Source organism: Rhinoderma darwinii, chromosome 6, assembly GCF_050947455.1.
Source record: "Rhinoderma darwinii isolate aRhiDar2 chromosome 6, aRhiDar2.hap1, whole genome shotgun sequence".
Classification (NCBI taxonomy): Eukaryota; Metazoa; Chordata; class Amphibia; order Anura; family Rhinodermatidae; genus Rhinoderma; species Rhinoderma darwinii.
This window is the reverse complement of record NC_134692.1, coordinates 88,582,479-88,600,318: the sequence shown is the minus strand read 5'-3', so window position 1 is coordinate 88,600,318 and position 17,840 is coordinate 88,582,479. Positions and strand designations below refer to the sequence as shown.

Here is a 17,840-nt window from a genome sequence, read left to right as displayed (position 1 = left end):
TTACGTCCGTAATTAGTGTGTGTGAACATACCCTTAGAGGCTTGGATTACAGCCCTGAAAATTAGCCCTTTATACATCCAAGTCTAATGTAGGACCATGGGTGTGCCTTGAAATTGGCAACAGTGTTTGCCAGGGAACAGAATGCCCAGAAGAACATTTTTTTTTTACAATCTGGAAAACAAAAGCTCCTGAAATCACAAGACAAGACAAATGCTAGAAATTATAATTTTATTTTTTATTAGAAATTGAATGCCTTTTTCTGCACATTTGGGGCTTGGAATGTGTAGGTGTCCTTAGTAGCTTCTGGTTCTAATACAGCCATGTCTTCCACCTCCTGATAGGGAGAATCATGAAATTAAGTTTAATTTAGTCATTAAGTGTGGGGAAAATAAAACCTCAAACAAACACACCCTCTTCTGTCCCCTTTAGGCCATATTCACAGTGGATTTTATATGCTGCAGGCTAAAATCTGCATGTGTTCCATTTGTATTTTGCCACGGAAACACCATACATTCTACTGTACTTCTGTTGCAGATTTGTGGTGTGGGTTGTTCACACAACCTTACTGTACGTATACCCTAGGCCAAGCCTCGAGCAGAAGTATATCTTGAAGCCCCTGGGCCCCAACGCAAAATGTGTAACAGGGCCCCCTATAAACCAGGTGTAATTTATAGTACTGATCTATGGGGCATAGTGACCTTTTGGGCTTCTAGGCTTCAGAGCGCAGATGTGACTGCAATCTCTGCACCCCTATAGTTACACCCCTGGCCTGAAACATTGACAGCACACATTGAATAATTTATTAACAAGCATGAATTGAAACTGCAAGTAATGACGTGCAAAGAATTTGGATTTTAGTAGAAGTAGGAATTTTTTTGTGAAATACCCCTTACCTCGTCTGAGAAGTATTTCTCAATAAGTGCCAAAGCAGCGTGATAAACCATGTGGTTGTCATGTTTCTGAAGAGCTTCAATTTTCTCCAATCCTCGTAATTCCTCTACAACTAGACATAGTTTTTCCAACTCACCCAATTTATCAGCAGCCTGCAATATACATAAAATAATTTGTTGGTATAAGCAAGCCACGAAAATGTGTAAACTGCTTTTGGCAGATGGAGCATGCATTAGCTTATACAGGTCTGGTTAATTCACAAAACAAGTTAGTCAGGCTCTAAAACGTTATCAAAAAAGGTATAGAAGGAGGTTGTATGAAAATTAGTGGAGCAAAAAAAAGAAAAAAATTTAAAATAAATAAATTGGATGGGGTAGCCTTGCAACAGCAACAATTCTCTATTCTTGGTCAATAAACTTTCAAAGTTTAGAAACTTACCAGAAATATGTTGGAGATGGCATCTAAAATTACCAAGATAGTTTTGCTGTCCTTAACGGTTAGCAGGTTGAGAAGCGGTTCCAACACTCCGCTATGCACCAACTGTACTACCTGCTCCACAGTTCCCCCACTAGTGTAGTTGGTTACAGCCCACACAGCCTCTTTCTGAGCCTTAAAGTCACCCTAGGGAAGGAGGAGACTTGAACACATAAGCATAAAGCATTTTAAATACTGTAATATGAGGCCCATTAACAAATAAGAATTTACTAGATGAATAGTAAAATGTACACTAGCACCCTTGTTTGCCTGTTTTGATCCATTTCACATAGCAAAGAATGCCAAACACAAGAGACATTCATATCCCGCCAAAAAAGCCACTTTTTTGGTTCTAATAAAAAGAAAATATCTGTATACTAGTTATTCCTAGGGCAGCGTATAGTGTGGGACCAAGTATTGTCTATTTGTTTTTTGCGCTCAAGCCACTATTATATATTTGATGTTACATTATGGGTTGATATATACGAGCTTTCACAATTGGTATCCCTTTATTGCTTATTTAACCCCTTGACAACACGTCATGTACTATTAGGTTGCTGTCGCCAAGGTCTTTAAGCAACACAATGTAATAGTTCGTGAGGTTGCTGGTGCGGGCCCAGAAGCGGAGCCCGCACCATTGCTAGCTGGTGTTGGCTGTATATTACAGTAGACACCCTGCTGCATGGCCAGAATCGGCGCTAGCATCCTATCCGGCCGATTAACCCCTTAAATCTATGGGGTTTACCAGATCGGAACCCAGCAATGTAATCGCAAGGTTCTGATAGCTGCTTCGGCACACCGGATGGCTAAACGGCTTCTGTTCCTAGAAACAAGATGATACAGGCTCAGAAGCTGAACCTGTGACATCAGCTGCCGGTGTCAGCTGTATGTTACAGCTGACAACCCACTGTAACTAGAGGGAACAGAGCTAGCTCAGATCCCTGCCCTTAACCCCTTAGATGCCGCAATTAAAACCAATCACAGCATCTTAGTGGCTTGAAGCCGATCAGCATTGCTGTGATGTGCTCGCGGGGATGCCGATTGTTGCTATGGCAACTGGAGGCCCAATAATGGCCTCCTGGTCTGCCCCATATGGAGGCGGGGCCTAATATGCTTGCTGTCCGTGAATGGACAGCTCTAATGCATTTTACTACGTGGGTAGTGCAATGTATTAGAGTAAAAATCACAAGTGCAGGCCTTCAAGTCCCCTAGTGGGACAAAACAAAAAAGTAAATAAAAATGTGGAATAAAAGTGTAAAAATAAAAAAGTTTCAAAGAAAAAAACAAACATTACCTTTTTTCTTATAACAAGTCTTATTAGAAGAAAAAAGGTAAACGTTAAAAAAAAATAAGTACAGTTCCCACGGCCGTAACGACCCACTCTGTAAAACTAGAATTCATTTTTCCCGCACAGTGAACACCGGTAAAACAAAACAAAAAAAAAAAAACAGAATCGCAGTTTTTCGGTCACCACGACATAGAATAAAGCGATCAAAAATACGCATGTACCCCAAAACAGTACCAATAAAAACTACAACATGTCCTGCAAAAAGCAAGCCCTTGTTAAAAAATAAATAAAAAATAAAAAAAATAAAAAGTGATGGCTCTCTGAATATGGTAACAAGTGTAATTTCTACTCACCGTAAATGCTTTCCTTTAGTCCTAGCAGCAGGAAGCATGGGGATATTCTATCCTCTAAGATAGACAATTAAATGAAGTATTGGATACCATCTGTCCTCTCATAAGAGCAGTGGCGTAACTACCGCCGTAGCAGCAGTAGCGGCTGCTACGGGGCCCCCACCATGGCCGGAGGCTCCGCTAGCAGCCGCTATGGCTGCTACAGCGGGACGCCACTGAACACTATGGCAGAGCAGGGAGGTATCTCCCCGCTCTGCCATTAACTGGTTCCCGACCGCTGGCTGTATTTTTACGGCCAGCGGTCAGGGTCCTTAAAACCCGAGCCATAGACTTTCTACGGCTCGGGTTTTAACTTGCTGCCCGCGCGATCTGGCAGCCGAATGTCGGGTCTCCGGCTGTCAGTGACTGCCGGGGACCCTGAGGAGAGGATAGAAGCAGCTTTCGCTGCTTCTGTCTTCTCTGATCACTTGTACACAGCGCTGAATGCGCGCTGTGTACAGGAATAGAGACAGCAGCAGCGGCGCTGTCTCTATTCCTCCCGGTGATCATGTGACTAGTCACATGATCGCCGGGTGCCGTTAGTGGCAGACTGCTGCTGGGTCTTACTAGACACAGCACAGCCCTATTAGTGACAATCGTCACTATGAGAGGGCTGATTTCCCCTGTAACTGGGGCTGCTGTGCAACTCCAGTTACAGTGGAAAAACATGGTGTAAAAGAAAGAAAAAAATATATATAAAGTTCCCCAAAGGTCTTCTTTGACCTTTGAGGGACAGACAATAATAAAAAAATAGTAAAGTAAAGTGCAAAAAAAAATGTAAATAATAAATACACATAAAATACCCACCCCAAAAAAAACCTTCCCCCCCCCCGCCAATCATTGTTGTAACGCTAGCGCTGACCCTATTACCCTAATATAGACATGTAATATATAAAAATTTACGGTAGACAATGACGATCACAAATAAAAGGTCTATTTTAGGGTAAAACTATGTTATTACCCAAAAAAAATAGCTGAAATGTAAAAAAGCTTATTTTTTTACTATTATTTTCAAACTTTATGAATAAAAATTCTAAAATAGCAAAAAAAGTGTGTATAAAAATGATAAAAAATGAAACCTGCATTGTTTACGGAAAAAACGTCGCAAAAATCACGTCGTTCGCCCAACAAATAAAAAAGTTATAGCCATTTAACTAACACGTGCTAAAAATGGCTAAACGGTGTCTGGTCCTGAAGGCGCAAAATAGAGCAAAAGACACGTATCCCCCCCCCATCTCCACAGGACATGTATCCCCCCCTCTCCACAGGACATGTATCCCCCCCTCTCCACAGGACACGTATCCCCCCCTCTCCACAGGACACGTATCCCCCCCTCTCCACAGGACACGTATCCCCCCCTCTCCACAGGACACGTATCCCCCCCTCTCCACAGGATGTACACAGGACAGTGGATACATGTGTGATCGCTGGCATTGATAGGGAGAACGGGGGACTGAAAGTCCCCTGAAGTTCTCCATCACAAACCTCGGACTTCCGGGGTCTGTGTCGGCAGCTCAGGAGAAATGAATGGAGCGCCGGTCGTGCTTGTGCGCATGCGTGACCAGCGCTCCTTTCATTTTTATTGAGCTGCGCAGACGCCGGAAGTCCGAGGTTTGTCATGGAGAACTTCAGGGGACTTTCAGTCCCCCGTTCTCCCTATCACTGCCAGCGATCACACATGTATCCCCAGTCCTGTGGAGATCCTGTGGAGAGGGGATACATGTATTTTGTAGGACACACTGTAGGTCACATTTTTTTGGGAGGGGGGACGCTGTATGGCGTTCCCTACAGGGGGGGGTGTGTATGGCGTTCCCTACAGGGGGGGAACGCTGTATGGCGTTCCCTACAGGGGGGGGAACGCTGTATGGCGTTCCCTACAGGGGGGGCTGTATGGCATTCTCTACAGGGGGGCTGTATGGCATTCTCTACAGGGGGGTGGCTGTATTGTGTTCCCTACAGGGGGGGTGGCTGTATGGCGTTCCCTACAGGGGGGGCTGTATGGCGTTCCCTACAGGGGGGGCTGTATGGCGTTCCCTACAGGGGGGGCTGTATGGCGTTCCCTACAGGGGGGGCTGTATGGCGTTCCCTACAGGGGGGGCTGTATGGCGTTCCCTACAGGGGGGCTGTATGGCGTTCCCTACAGGGGGGGCTGTATGGCGTTCTCTACAGGGGGTGGCTGTATGGCGTTCTCTACAGGGGGTGGCTGTATGGCGTTCCCTACAGGGGGGGGCTGTATGGCGTTCTCTACAGGGGGGGGCTGTATGGCGTTCTCTACAGGGGGGCTGTATGGCGTTATCTACAGGGGGGGCTGTAAAAAACACACTATCTACAAGGGAGGGGGGGTTGTGTGACACCCAGGGGAGGGGGGCCCCAGTCAAAAGTTTGCTATGGGGCCCAATCTTTCCTAGTTACGCCCCTGTATAAGAGATAGTATCAGTGGTCATATTGTGTAATTATTGCCGTAAAGACAAAAACTCCACACAGACTCAAGGTCTGCTGAAATCAAAACCCATTTATTGGGGGGGGGGGGGGCGGGGAGCAGTGCTGCTGCTAGGACTAAAGGAAAGAGAATTTACGTGAGTAGAAATTACACTTTCCTTGACATCCTCATCAGCCGCACCCTTAGGGATGTAGCAAGTAACCATTTTTTTAGTGTGGGTCTTTTTGAACCAGACAGTGGGCCCTGAGGCTGTCAGGCGTTTGTAAGCCAGCCGGAGTAGCAGATATTAATCACATCCCTTATCCATCTGGACAAGGAGGCCTTAGATACTTTTTGGAAGTTATTCTGACACTTTAGAAGGTCCAATCATCTTTTCCTATCAAACTCTTTGGTTCAATGAATATACGTTTTTAAGGCTCTACTGGCATCTAATGAACGCAGTCTCCATTCTACTTCTGATGAGGGCTCTGGACTGGTAACTCTTGGGGTAAAATAAGGTAACGTCCTCATCAGGACACAGTCCTGCAGAAAAAGTAGATAGGGTTCAGCCGACTCAAGAGCCTGTAGGTCACGGACCCTCTTGACTGTTATTGACATGAGGAGAGAACCATGCTCTTTGGCCAGAAAGGGCAGATGGCAAGTACAGAGACCTGTTCCCGTTTGATCTTTCATAAGATCTTTGAGATCGGGATGGGCAGGAATATGTACGCCAGGTGGCACTTCCATGGTATGGATAGAGCGTTTATGATCCATGGCCTGTGTGCCTGAACAGGGAACAATATAGATCTGCCTTCACTTTCTCTCGTGTGGCCATCAGGTCCATTTTTGGTTGACCCCAGTATTCTACTATCAGATTGTAGATTTGTTGGCTTAGAGACCATAATCATAATAATAATAATAATAATCTTTATTTATATAGCGCCAACATATTACGCAGCACTTTACAATTTAGAGGGGACATGAAACAACAATATCAAACATTACATAGTGACAAAGTTCATTTACAATTCAAAACTGGGGATTGAGGACCCTGCTCGCAAGAGTTTACAATCTATGAGGAAATAAGGGAGACACAAAGTGTTTGTTCTATACAATGGTCCGGCCATATTTATACACATGCGGTGGTAACATAAAGCTGCATGAGCCGGTCACCAGCCAGTATCCGTGTATGACGGAAATGAAGAGGAGTGTGAGGGAATCTTATTCTGATGACTAATCTAAAAGGAGGGCCATGGAAAGGAGTCAGATTAGGGAATGTTAAAGGCCTAAAACCTAAAGAATGGAGTCAATACACAGCTTTGACTAATAAAAAGTAAGCTTTATTTGTACAAAACATGAAATATTATTCACACATTAAAATCAAAGATGACTGCCACAGTGTGGAAAAATTTGGAAGCCAGACAGGTATGAATCACAGTGTATGAATGTAGGAGTATTATACTCCAGAGGATAACAGGAAAGGGACTGAGAGAGTCAATTTCAATTAATATATACAGTCCTAGGTCATAGTAGATAGTTGTTGTCATAAGGGATAGGGCAACAATGCCTAGCCTATCCACAAACTAGTGTGGAGGAAGGCACATAAGTAACATGTAAGGGTCTTACCCATGATATGTTATCCTGCTGTCTGGCGTCACACCCGACGCGCGTTTCGGCGGAGGAGCCTTCGTCCGGACGAAGGCTCCTCCGCCGAAACGCGCGTCGGGTGTGACGCCAGACAGCAGGATAACATATCATGGGTAAGACCCTTACATGTTACTTATGTGCCTTCCTCCACACTAGTTTGTGGATAGGCTAGGCATTGTTGCCCTATCCCTTATGACTACAACTATCTACTATGACCTAGGACTGTATATATTAATTGAAATTGACTCAGTCCCTTTTCTGTTATCCTCTGGAGTATAATACTCCTACATTCATACACTGTGATTCATACCTGTCTGGCTTCCAAATTTTTCCACACTGTGGCAGTCATCTTTGATTTTAATGTGTGAATAATATTTCATGTTTTATGTTTTGTACAAATAAAGCTTACTTTTTATTAGTCAAAGCTGTGTATTGACTCCATTCTTTAGGTTTTTGTTCTAGATATTCCAGGAGTCATAGCTACCTGTTATCTATAGTCATAGGCACTACTGTACGCCCCTCTTTTCCTCGTTTATACGATACCACTTATGGATATAACTTAAGGGGAATTCAGGTTGTCCTCCATATTGGTTGTGTACAATGTTAAAGGCCTGTCTAAATAGAGGTGTTTTCAGGGCACGTTTAAAACTGTGGATATTGGTAATTAATCGTATTGTCTGGGGTAGCGCATTCCAGAGGACGGGTGCAGCACGAGAGAAATCTTGGAGATGGGAGTGGGAGGTTCGGATGATGGAGGATTTTAATCTAAGGTCATGCTCCTGGTAGCGGAAGGTTGTGGCTTAGCCTGTCCACTATAGTGTTGAGGGTCCCTTTTATATGCACAGCTGTCAGGTGTTGAGCACATGCTTCCACCATTTAAAACATTGCCACTTCTATAAGAAGGGCTATGGATCGGGTGCCTCCCTGGTGGTTCAAGTGAACGACTGGTTGCATTGTGTCTGAGTGAACTCTGATCACTTTTCCTTGAACGGCTTTGTGAAAATATGCAAGGGCTCTCATGACTGTTCGTATCTCTGCAATTTGATTATAGGCACCTTTCGGTCGGAGACCAGGTGTCCTTCACCATTTGTCCTGCCACATCAGCTCCCCAACCGGAGCTGGACGTGTCAGTCTATAGGTCGACCCACAACTGGGGTGCAAAAAAATCTGCATTTTTTTTTTTTTTTAAATGAAACCACCATCTTAGGGAGGCTCTGTTGTCTCTTGAAGCTAATCACCATATTGTCCAGAGTTTCTATGTCTCGTTCCAAGCCTGCAGGACTTCCTGCGGCAGGGGTCGCATGTACCATTTCGCCCACTCAATAGCCACGCTGGCCGATGTCAGACTAATAGATAGTGGCCTAATCTGGCTGAGATGCTGTGCGGCCTCATATATACGACAGTCTTCCTTGTGGAAGGTATATCATCTGTTGGGGTTTCTCTTGAATACTCAAGAACTGTTTTTCCTGTGATGGCTGAATGTGGAATTTTTCCAAATTGATGAGCCATCCCAATGATTGAATCTCTGACAGCACGATTTGTAGATGGGTATTGAGGGCTTCCACTGAATTGGCTTTTATTAGCCAATTGTCGAGATAGGGTATTATGGAGATACCTTCTCCCCTGAAACGGGCTACTACTTCCACCTTGACCTTGGTAAACACGTAGGAAGCCGACAATATCCCAAATGGCAGAGATGTGAACTGCAGATGTATCAACTCTGTATCCAGATGGCAACTCCGGAAAAAAAGAAAGAAAAATGCCCTGCAGGATAGATGCCTGCATTTTCCAGCAAATTTCCTCACGGATCCTCTATCCCCAGAGCGTTGGCTAGACATCTGTGGATAGAGAATGTGCTGTCCGGATAGTCTACTAGAAGGGAATGGTGCTTCATCAATGAGTACCTTTAGAGAAGACATCGATAAATATACCTTTACAATTCAATTGCAATACCAGGATCAGCCAGGACGAGCGGTCATAGAGTAACATCCCTGGCTGATTTAAATAACGCCACCTAGTCTTCCTTCTCAGCGGCCGACCAATCAGCTTCCTAGAGTATGCGCATGCACGGTCGCTCCTGTGTAGGAGCGATAATCCAGCTACAATAAAAATGGTGCCGGTAGCGTGATAACCCCATACGCCCGCCGGCACATGCTCAGACGTTCCTAGACCCGGAAACAGACGGATAATGCGTCCGGCCGCGAACAGGTAAGCCTGAAGAGCTTTTATAAAGTTAAATGGAGGATTCCTCTCCCTGGTCTCAAACAGATCCCAAGAAAAAAAAAGAAACCCCCCCCCCCCCCCCAGTACTTTCAAAGAAGCACCTACGCATAGCCCCATGCATAAGTGTAAACAATAGAAACAGGCAGAAATAGGATATAAATTAAAATATACTTCCCAACCCTGCCACCACCACCTGTCCTTTCAGAGAGGACAGAAGAAAAAAACACGATATTACCACTGTGAGAATAGCTCTTATAGGGTAGCCAATTAAATGAAGTATTTAATACCACCTATCCTGTCTTCTAGGGTGTTGCTGCTGAGGACATCAAGGAAAAAGGAATTTAAGAAAAAAAAAAAAAAAGGCTTTAGTGTGCAAGCGCAGCAAAACATATACATATGGTATCGCCGTAATCGTATCAACCAGCAGAATAAAGTAAAAAGGTAATTTTTAGCCCACGATGAACACTAAAAAGAAGTGAATTAAAAAAACACACATTTACAGAATTACTTGTTTGTGGTCACATCGCTTTCTCCAAAAAAAAAAAAAAAGGCAATTGTACCCCAAATTGGTACCAGTGAAAATCAGACTGTCCCGCAATAAATAAGTCCTCACAGCTCCGGTGGAGAAAAAAATAAGGAAGTTCTGGCTCTCAGAATATAGCGACTGAAAGTGTGCAGACTGTTCCAAAAGCGGATAAGACTGGACGCCATTTATCAGTGAGACACTGGCCACACATCTGTGAATTATTTCTTTAACCCCTATCCGCACCAGGACGTAACTGTCCGTCGTTGCGGGAAGTTACTTCCCGCACGAGGACGTACAGTTACTGAGTTAATCCCGGTGCACACTGTCGGCGACAGTGTGCACCGGGAACCAGGAGGTCAGCTGTCGCCGACAGCTGACACTCCCCTCTTGCCGGCCAGCGGTCCTTTGCCGCTGATTTTGGCGCATTAACCCCTTAAATTCGGCGATCGGGTGCAACCGCCGAATTTTAGGGGTTTCTAACATATCGGCAGACCCCCGTCCGAAATCGCGGGGTCTGCCGATAGTTAGTATGGCAAACGGAAGCCAAACAATGGCTTCCGGGTCTGCCATGGACGGAAGCCCATCAGGACCAACCTTCGGCTGGTCCTGATAGGCTTCCTGTCAGAGTGACAGAAAGTCACTGTGCCGTTCCCGATGCACACTGTCGGCGACAGCTGACACTCTCCAGTGATGCCGATCAGCGGCTCATCGCCGCTGATTTCAGCAATTAACCCGTTACATGCGGGGCTCGATTGCGATCTCCGCATGTAGCGGGTTTGTAGCGCATCAGCAGCCCCCATGCAATCGTGGGGGCTTCTGATGCTTGTGATTGCACCCGGGGGCCAGACAACGGCCCCCAGGTATGCCATGTATGTCAGCCTATGAGGATCAGCCTCTTCTGATCCTCGTAGACCAACTGTCAGAGTGACTGTGACGTCACACTGACAGTTGGAATACGTTACACTACCTAGGTAGTGTAATGTATTCTAGCAGCGATCAGAGCTGCAGGTCAAAAAGAAAGTGTAAAAAGTAAAAAAAAAGTTAATAAAAATGTTTTATAAAAGTGTAAAAATAAAAAGGTTTTGTTTTCCTATAATAAGTCATTATAGGGAAAAAATGAAAACGTTAAAAAAAGTACACATTTGTTATCGCCGCGTTCGTAACGACCCAATCTATGAAACTATCATGTTAATTTTTCCGCACGGTGAACGCCGCAAACAAAATAAATGGAAAACTGTCAGCATCGCTATTTTTTGGTCACCACCCCTCCCAAGATATAGAATAAAAAGTGATCAAAAACTCGCATTTACCCCAAAATGGTACCAATAAAAACTACAACCCGTCCCGCAAAAAACAAGACCTCCCACAGCTTTTTTGATGAAAAAATAAAAAAGTTACGGCTCAGAATAGCGTGTCCCAGAAAATAAATTATTTTATAGAAACTTAATTTTATTGTGCAAACGCTGCAAAACGTAAAAAAACTATACACATATGGTATCGGCGTAATCGTACCGACCGGCAGAATAAATTAAAACGTAATTTATTGCGCACGGTGAAAGCTGTAATAAATAAAGAATTTAAAGCGCCAAAATCGGTGTTTTTTGGTCAACCTAGCTCTAAAAAAGATCCTGAGGGGCCAAAATGCTCACTATACCACTAGAAAAATTCCTTGAGGGGTGTAGATTCCAAAATGGGGTGACTTTTGGCGGGTTTCCGCTGTTTTGGTCGCTCCGGGGCGTTGCAAACCCGACATGGCACTGAAAACCAATCCAGCAAAATCTGCGCTCCAAAATCCAAAAGGCGCTCCCTCCATTCTGATCCCTGCTGTGGGTCCAAACATCAGTTTACGACCACATATGGGGTATTGCCGTAATCGGGAGAAATTGCTTTACAAATTTTGGGGTGCTTTTTCTCCTTTATTGCTTGTAAAATTGAAAAGATTCTATGTTTCCACAGAAAAATAGGTGATTTTTATCTTCATAGACTAATTCCACTAAATTCTGCAAAAAAACTGTGGGGTCAATATGCTAACTATACCCCTAGAAAAATGCCTTGAGGGGTGTAGTTTCCAAAATGGGGTCACTTTGGGGGGGTTTCGGCTGTTTAGGTACCACAAGACCCAGTGGCGTAACTACCACAGTAGCAGCCGTAGCAGCTGCTACGGGGCCCGCGGCATGGGGGGGCCCGTGTCGCCCTGACAGGCACATTACATTTTATGTACCAGGCCTGGCGGCACGGGCCCCCTCGCATCACAACACTAGGCATGAGGGGAGGGAGGGGGCGGGGGCCCGGTGATAGCCGCCACACTGCACTACCAATCGGGAGGGAGGGGGCGGGTGCCCGGGCCCGGTGATAGCCGCTACACTGCACTGCCAATCTGGCACAGATGAATAGGACAGGACGGCGATGCTGGTGGTAGGAGGAGCGCTCAGGCAGGGGAGAGGACAGGGGGCGGTGCGAAAGAAGGACTTCGGGCGGCTGGACAGTACAGTCAGGACTGCCGGAGAACTCATAGGATGAGCGGAGGACAGACACAGGACGAGTGGAGGACGTGCAGACTGCAGAGGACAGGTAGATGAAGTTAAAAAGTTCATGTCAGAAGGGAGAAGTTTTTATGTAGAAAAATCTGCCTCATAATTCCTTCCGGAATTTTGAGGTATATTTTGACCTGCCGGTAGAACACTTCCCGCGTTTTTCATTGCGTTTTTTTGTGGCGTTTTTCGGCCATCGGGCCGTGGGCAGGGAAACGCAGCAAAAAACGCATTTTCTGCCTGCCATTGTTGTCAATGGGAAGTCAGAGACAGAAACGCCCGAAGAAAGGGCATTGCGCTTCTTTTTCCCGCATGCGGTTTTTACTGCTCGCAGGAAAAATTTCATGGATTTCAATGGGAGGCACTTTCTGACGTTTTTCGCGAAAAAAACCTCAGTGTGAACTCCCCCTAACACAGGGGCGTAACTACTGCTATAGCAGCCGTAGCGGCTGCTACGGGGCCGCGGCATGAGGGGGCCCGTGTCACCTGCCGGCACGGGCCCCCACCTTGGCCGGAATCTCCGCTAGCTGCCGCTATGGCTGCTACAGCGCGATGCCACGGAACACTACGGCAGAGCAGGGAGTATCTCCCCGCTCTGCCATTAAACATAAGACATGTATCCCCTATCCACAGGATCTCCACAGGATAGGGGATACGTGTGTGATCGCTGGCATTGATAGGGAGAACGGGGGACCGAAAGTCCCCTGAAGTTCTCCATCACAAACCTCGGACTTCCGGGGTCTGTGTCGGCAGCTCCGTAGAAATGAATGGAGCGCCGGTCACACTTGAGCTGCGCAGACACCGGAAGTCAGAGGTGAGTGATGGAGAACTTCGGGGGACTTTCGGTCCCCCGCTCTCCCTATCAATGCCAGCGATCACACATGTATCCCCTATCCTGTGGATAGGGGATACATGTCTTTTCACACTGTAGGTCGCATTTTTTTGAGTGATTGGGGCTGTATGGCGTTCCCTACAGGGGGGGGGCTGTATAGCGTTCCCTACAGGGGGGGGCTGTAAGGCGTTCCCTACAGGGGGGCTGTATAGCGTTCCCTACAGTGGGGGCTGTATAGCGTTCCCTACAGGGGGGTCTGTATGGCGTTCCCTAAAGGGGGGTCTGTATGGCGTTCCCTACAGGGGGGGGCTGTATGACTTTCCCTACAGACCCCCCCTGTAGGGAACGCCATACAGAACCCCTGTAGATAACGCCATACAGACCCCACTGTAGATAACGCCATAAAGTCCCCCCTGTAGATAGCGCCATACAGTCCCCCCTGTAGATAGCGCTATACAGTCCCCCCTTTAGATAGCGCCATACAGTCCCCCCTGTAGATAGCGCCATACAGTCCCCCCTGTAGATAGCGCCATACAGTCCCCCCTGTAGATAGCGCCATACAGTCCCCCCTGTAGATAGCGCCATACAGTCCCCCCTGTAGATAGCGCCATACAGTCCCCCCTGTAGATAGCGCCATACAGTCCCCCCTGTAGATAGCGCCATACAGTCCCCCCTGTAGATAGCGCCATACAGTCCCCCCTGTAGATAGCGCCATACAGTCCCCCCTGTAGATAGCGCCATACAGTCCCCCCTGTAGATTGCGCCATACAGTCCCCCCTGTAGATAGCGCCATACAGTCCCCCCTGTAGATAGCGCCATACAGACCCCCCTGTAGATAGCGCCATACAGACCCCCCTGTAGATAGCGCCATACAGACCCCCCTGTAGATAGCGCCATACAGACCCCCCTGTAGATAGCGCCATACAGACCCCCCTGTAGATAACGCCATACAGTCCCCCCTGTTGATAGCGCCATACAGCCCCCTCTGTTGATAGCGCCATACAGTCCCCCCTGTAGATAACGCCATACAGCCCCCTCTGTAGATATCTACAGAGGGGGCTGTATAGCGTTATCTACAGCGCGGACTGTATGGCGCTATCTACAGAGGGGGCTGTATGGCACTATCTACAGAGGGGGCTGTTTGGCGCTATCTACAGAGGGGGCTGTATGGCGTTATCTAGAGGGGGGGGCTGTAAAAAAGGGGGGGGGTTGTGTGACACCCAGGGGGGGGGGGCCCCAGTCAAAAGTTTGCTATGGGGCCCAGTCTCTCCTAGTTACGCCCCTGACAAGACCTCCTCAAACCTGACATGGTGCCTAAAATATATTCCTAAAAAAAGGAGGCCCCAAAATCCACTAGGTGCTCCTTTGCTTCTGAGGCCGGTGTTTCAGTCCATTAGCACACTAGGGCCACATGTTGGATATTTCTAAAATCTGCAGAATTTGGGCAATAAATATTGAGTTGCGTTTCCCTGGTAAAACCTTCTGTGTTAGATTTTTTTTTATTACAAATGAATTTCGGCAAAAAAAATGAAATTTGTAAATTTCACCTCTACTTTGCCTTAATTCCTGTGAAACGCCTAAAGGGTTAAAATATTTTCTGAATGTAGTTTTGAATACATTGAGGGGTACAGTTTTCAAAATGGGGTGATTTATGGGGACTTTCTAATATATAAGGCCCTCAAAGCCACTTCAGAACTGAACTGGTCCCTGAAAAAATAGCCTTTTGAAATTTTATTGAAAATATGAGAAATTGCTGCTAAAGTTCTAAGCCTCGTAACGTCCTAGAAAAATAAAAGTACGTGAAAAAAAATGATGCAAACATAAAGTAGACATATGGGGGATGTTAACTAGTAACTATTTTGTGTGGTATTACTATCTGTTTCACAAGCAAATACATTTAAATTTAGAAAAATGCTAATTTTTGCAAATTTTTGCTAAAATTTGAAGTTTTTCACAAATAAATATTGAATTTATCGACCAAATTTTTCACTAACATAAAGTACAATATGTCACGAGAAAACAATCTCAGAATCGCTTGGATAGGTAAAAGCATTCCGGAGTTATTACCACATAAAGTGACATGTCAGATTTGAAAAAATAGGCTGTGTCCACAAGGCCAAAACAGGCTGTGTCCTAAAGGGGTTAACGCATTATTATACACTCTATGCTCTGATGTTCTTCGCGCAGCTTACATACGCCCCCACATTATTGCTGGTATTTCAAACAGAACTACTGCCAAGCTAAATCTGCATCAAAAGCCAAATGGTGCTCCCTCATCTGAAACCCTACAGCGTGCCCAAATAGCAGTTTACATCCACATATATAACATTGCCATACCCGGAAGAACCCGCTTAACACTGGAGGTATTTGTCTTCAGTGGCACAGACTGGGAACAACATATTGTGCCCTAAAATGGCATCAATGGAAAATTGCAATTTTTACTTTGCACCATCACCTGCGCATTCATTTCTAATGAAAAACCAAGTGGGATGAAAATGCTGACTTAATATGCCCTATGGGGTGTATTTTCAAAAATAGGGGTCACTACTTAGGGGTTTGTTTTACTTTTTGACCTCAGAGCCAATTGTGGGCCAATGATGTGCATTTGAGGTCTATTTTCACATGTTGCGCTTCACTTCTGAGCCCTGTCATATAGCCAGGCAAATGATAAATGCCTTGAGGGGTGTAGTTTCTAAAGTGGGGTCACTTCTTGGGGGCTTCCACTGTACCACAGCGATTTGCAAATGACAGTGGCCAAAAATCTAAATCAGCAAGATCTGCATGACAAATAGCGCTCCTGCCTTTGAGCCCTGCAGTGTGTCCAATCAGCAGTTTATTACCACATATGGGGTATTGCCATAATTGGGAGAAATTGCTTTTCAAGTGTTGGGGTGCATTTTCTCCTTCATTCCTTGTGAAAATTTCCACGTTTTCAGAAAAAAAAAAACATTTTCAATTTCTCAGTATAGTTGCACTAAATTCTGAAAAAAAAAAAAAAAAAAAGTGGGGTTAAAATGCTTACTATACCCCTCAATAAATTCCTTCAGGGGTGTAGTTTACAAAATGGTGCCACTTTAAGCGTTTCCACTAATTTGGTCTAGCAGGGGCTTTGCAAATGTGACATGGTGCCGCAAACCATTCCAGCAAAATTTGAGCTCCAAAAGCCAAATAACACTCCTTCCCTTCTAAGCCCTGCCGTGGGTGCGAACAGCAATATATGTCCACATATGGGGTATTGTCATGCTCAGAAGAAATTGCTTTACAAATATTGGTTTGCATTTTCTCCTTCAGCCCTTGTGAAAATGAAAAAAAAAATGGTGGTTTATTAAGCCAGCACAAGCTGCAACGTTTCCGTACTGCTATATAAACTTTATCAAGCGCACATAGATAGAGAAATATCTATCTATCTATCTATCTATACATGAGATTTTCATGCCCTACTTCCAATTAGTTCTGCAAAAATAACCTGTGGGATCGAAATGCTCACTATACCCCTAGATTATTTCCTTTGGGGGATGTAGTTTCCAAAATGGTTTCTGAGGGTTTTTCCCATGTTTTGGCACTACAAAATCTTTTCCAACCTGACATGGTGCCTAAAATATTTTCGAATAGAAAGGAGGCCTGAAAATCCAGTAGGTGCTCCTTTGCTTCAGGGACCAGTGTTTCAGTCCTTTAGCACAATAGAGCCACATGTGGGATATTTCTAAAAACTTCAGAATCTGGGCAATAAATATAGAGTATCTGGTAAAACCTGTGTTACAGGAAAAAAAAAAAAAACTTATTACAAATTAATTGCGACAAAAAACAAACAAAAATATAAAACAACGTAATTTGTACATTTCACCTCCACTTTGCTTTAATTCCTGTGAAACAACTAAAGGGTTACGACACTTTAATACTTTGAGGGGTGCAATTTTTAAAATGGGGTGATTTATGGGGACTTTCTAATATAAGGCCCTCAAAGCCGCTTCAGAACTGCACTGGTCCCTGAAAAAAATGGCCTTTTAACATTTTCTTGAAAATGTGAGAAATTGCTGCTAATGTTCTAAGCCTTGTACCATCCTAGGAAGAAAAGGACGTTCAAAAAAATGATGCAAACAATGTAGACATATGAGAAATGTAAATTAGTAACAAACTATTTTATGTAGTATTACTATCGGTCTTACAAGCAGATCCATTTAAATTATGAGAAAAACACCAATTTTGAAAAATTAGCCTATCACAAATATTGAATTTATCGGTCAAATTTTTAGTACAATAGGTCACGACAAAATCTCAGAACCGCTTGGATAAGAAAGAATTTCCAAGTTATTACCACATAAAAGGGACACATCAGATTTGAAAAAAATAGGCTTTTGTAGGTCAGTCCGTAAGATAGTTAGGGGCTCTACACTGGTGGTTAAACTTAAACTTATGGATCACCATTTCGTTATCTATATACAGATTTTTACACTTTATTCTAATAAAAAGTGTTATATTTCTTGACATTTGTTGGATGTGCATTTATTTTGTATTGGCCTTTCATATTGCATGTCTTTTTGGCCATGGGCTTGCACTCCTGTAAGTGGTGGGCAAAACTCCTTAGTATGGGTCGCTTAACCCCTTCAGGACTCCGCCTGT

General features: G+C 44.8%; 1 protein-coding gene across 1 annotated transcript in view; it reads right to left on the bottom strand.

Moving 5' to 3' along the window:
- Nucleotides 1-238: 238 nt before the first annotated feature.
- Nucleotides 239-17,840, bottom strand: part of LOC142656370 (importin subunit alpha-5-like) — a 53,024-nt gene continuing 35,422 nt past the window's right edge. The window contains exons 9-11 of the mRNA XM_075831287.1: nt 1,330-1,512; nt 894-1,043; nt 239-334 (exon numbers count right to left, since the gene is read on the bottom strand). Of these exons, the coding sequence (XP_075687402.1) occupies nt 239-334; nt 894-1,043; nt 1,330-1,512 (429 nt within the window). The remainder of the gene's footprint in view (nt 335-893; nt 1,044-1,329; nt 1,513-17,840) is intronic.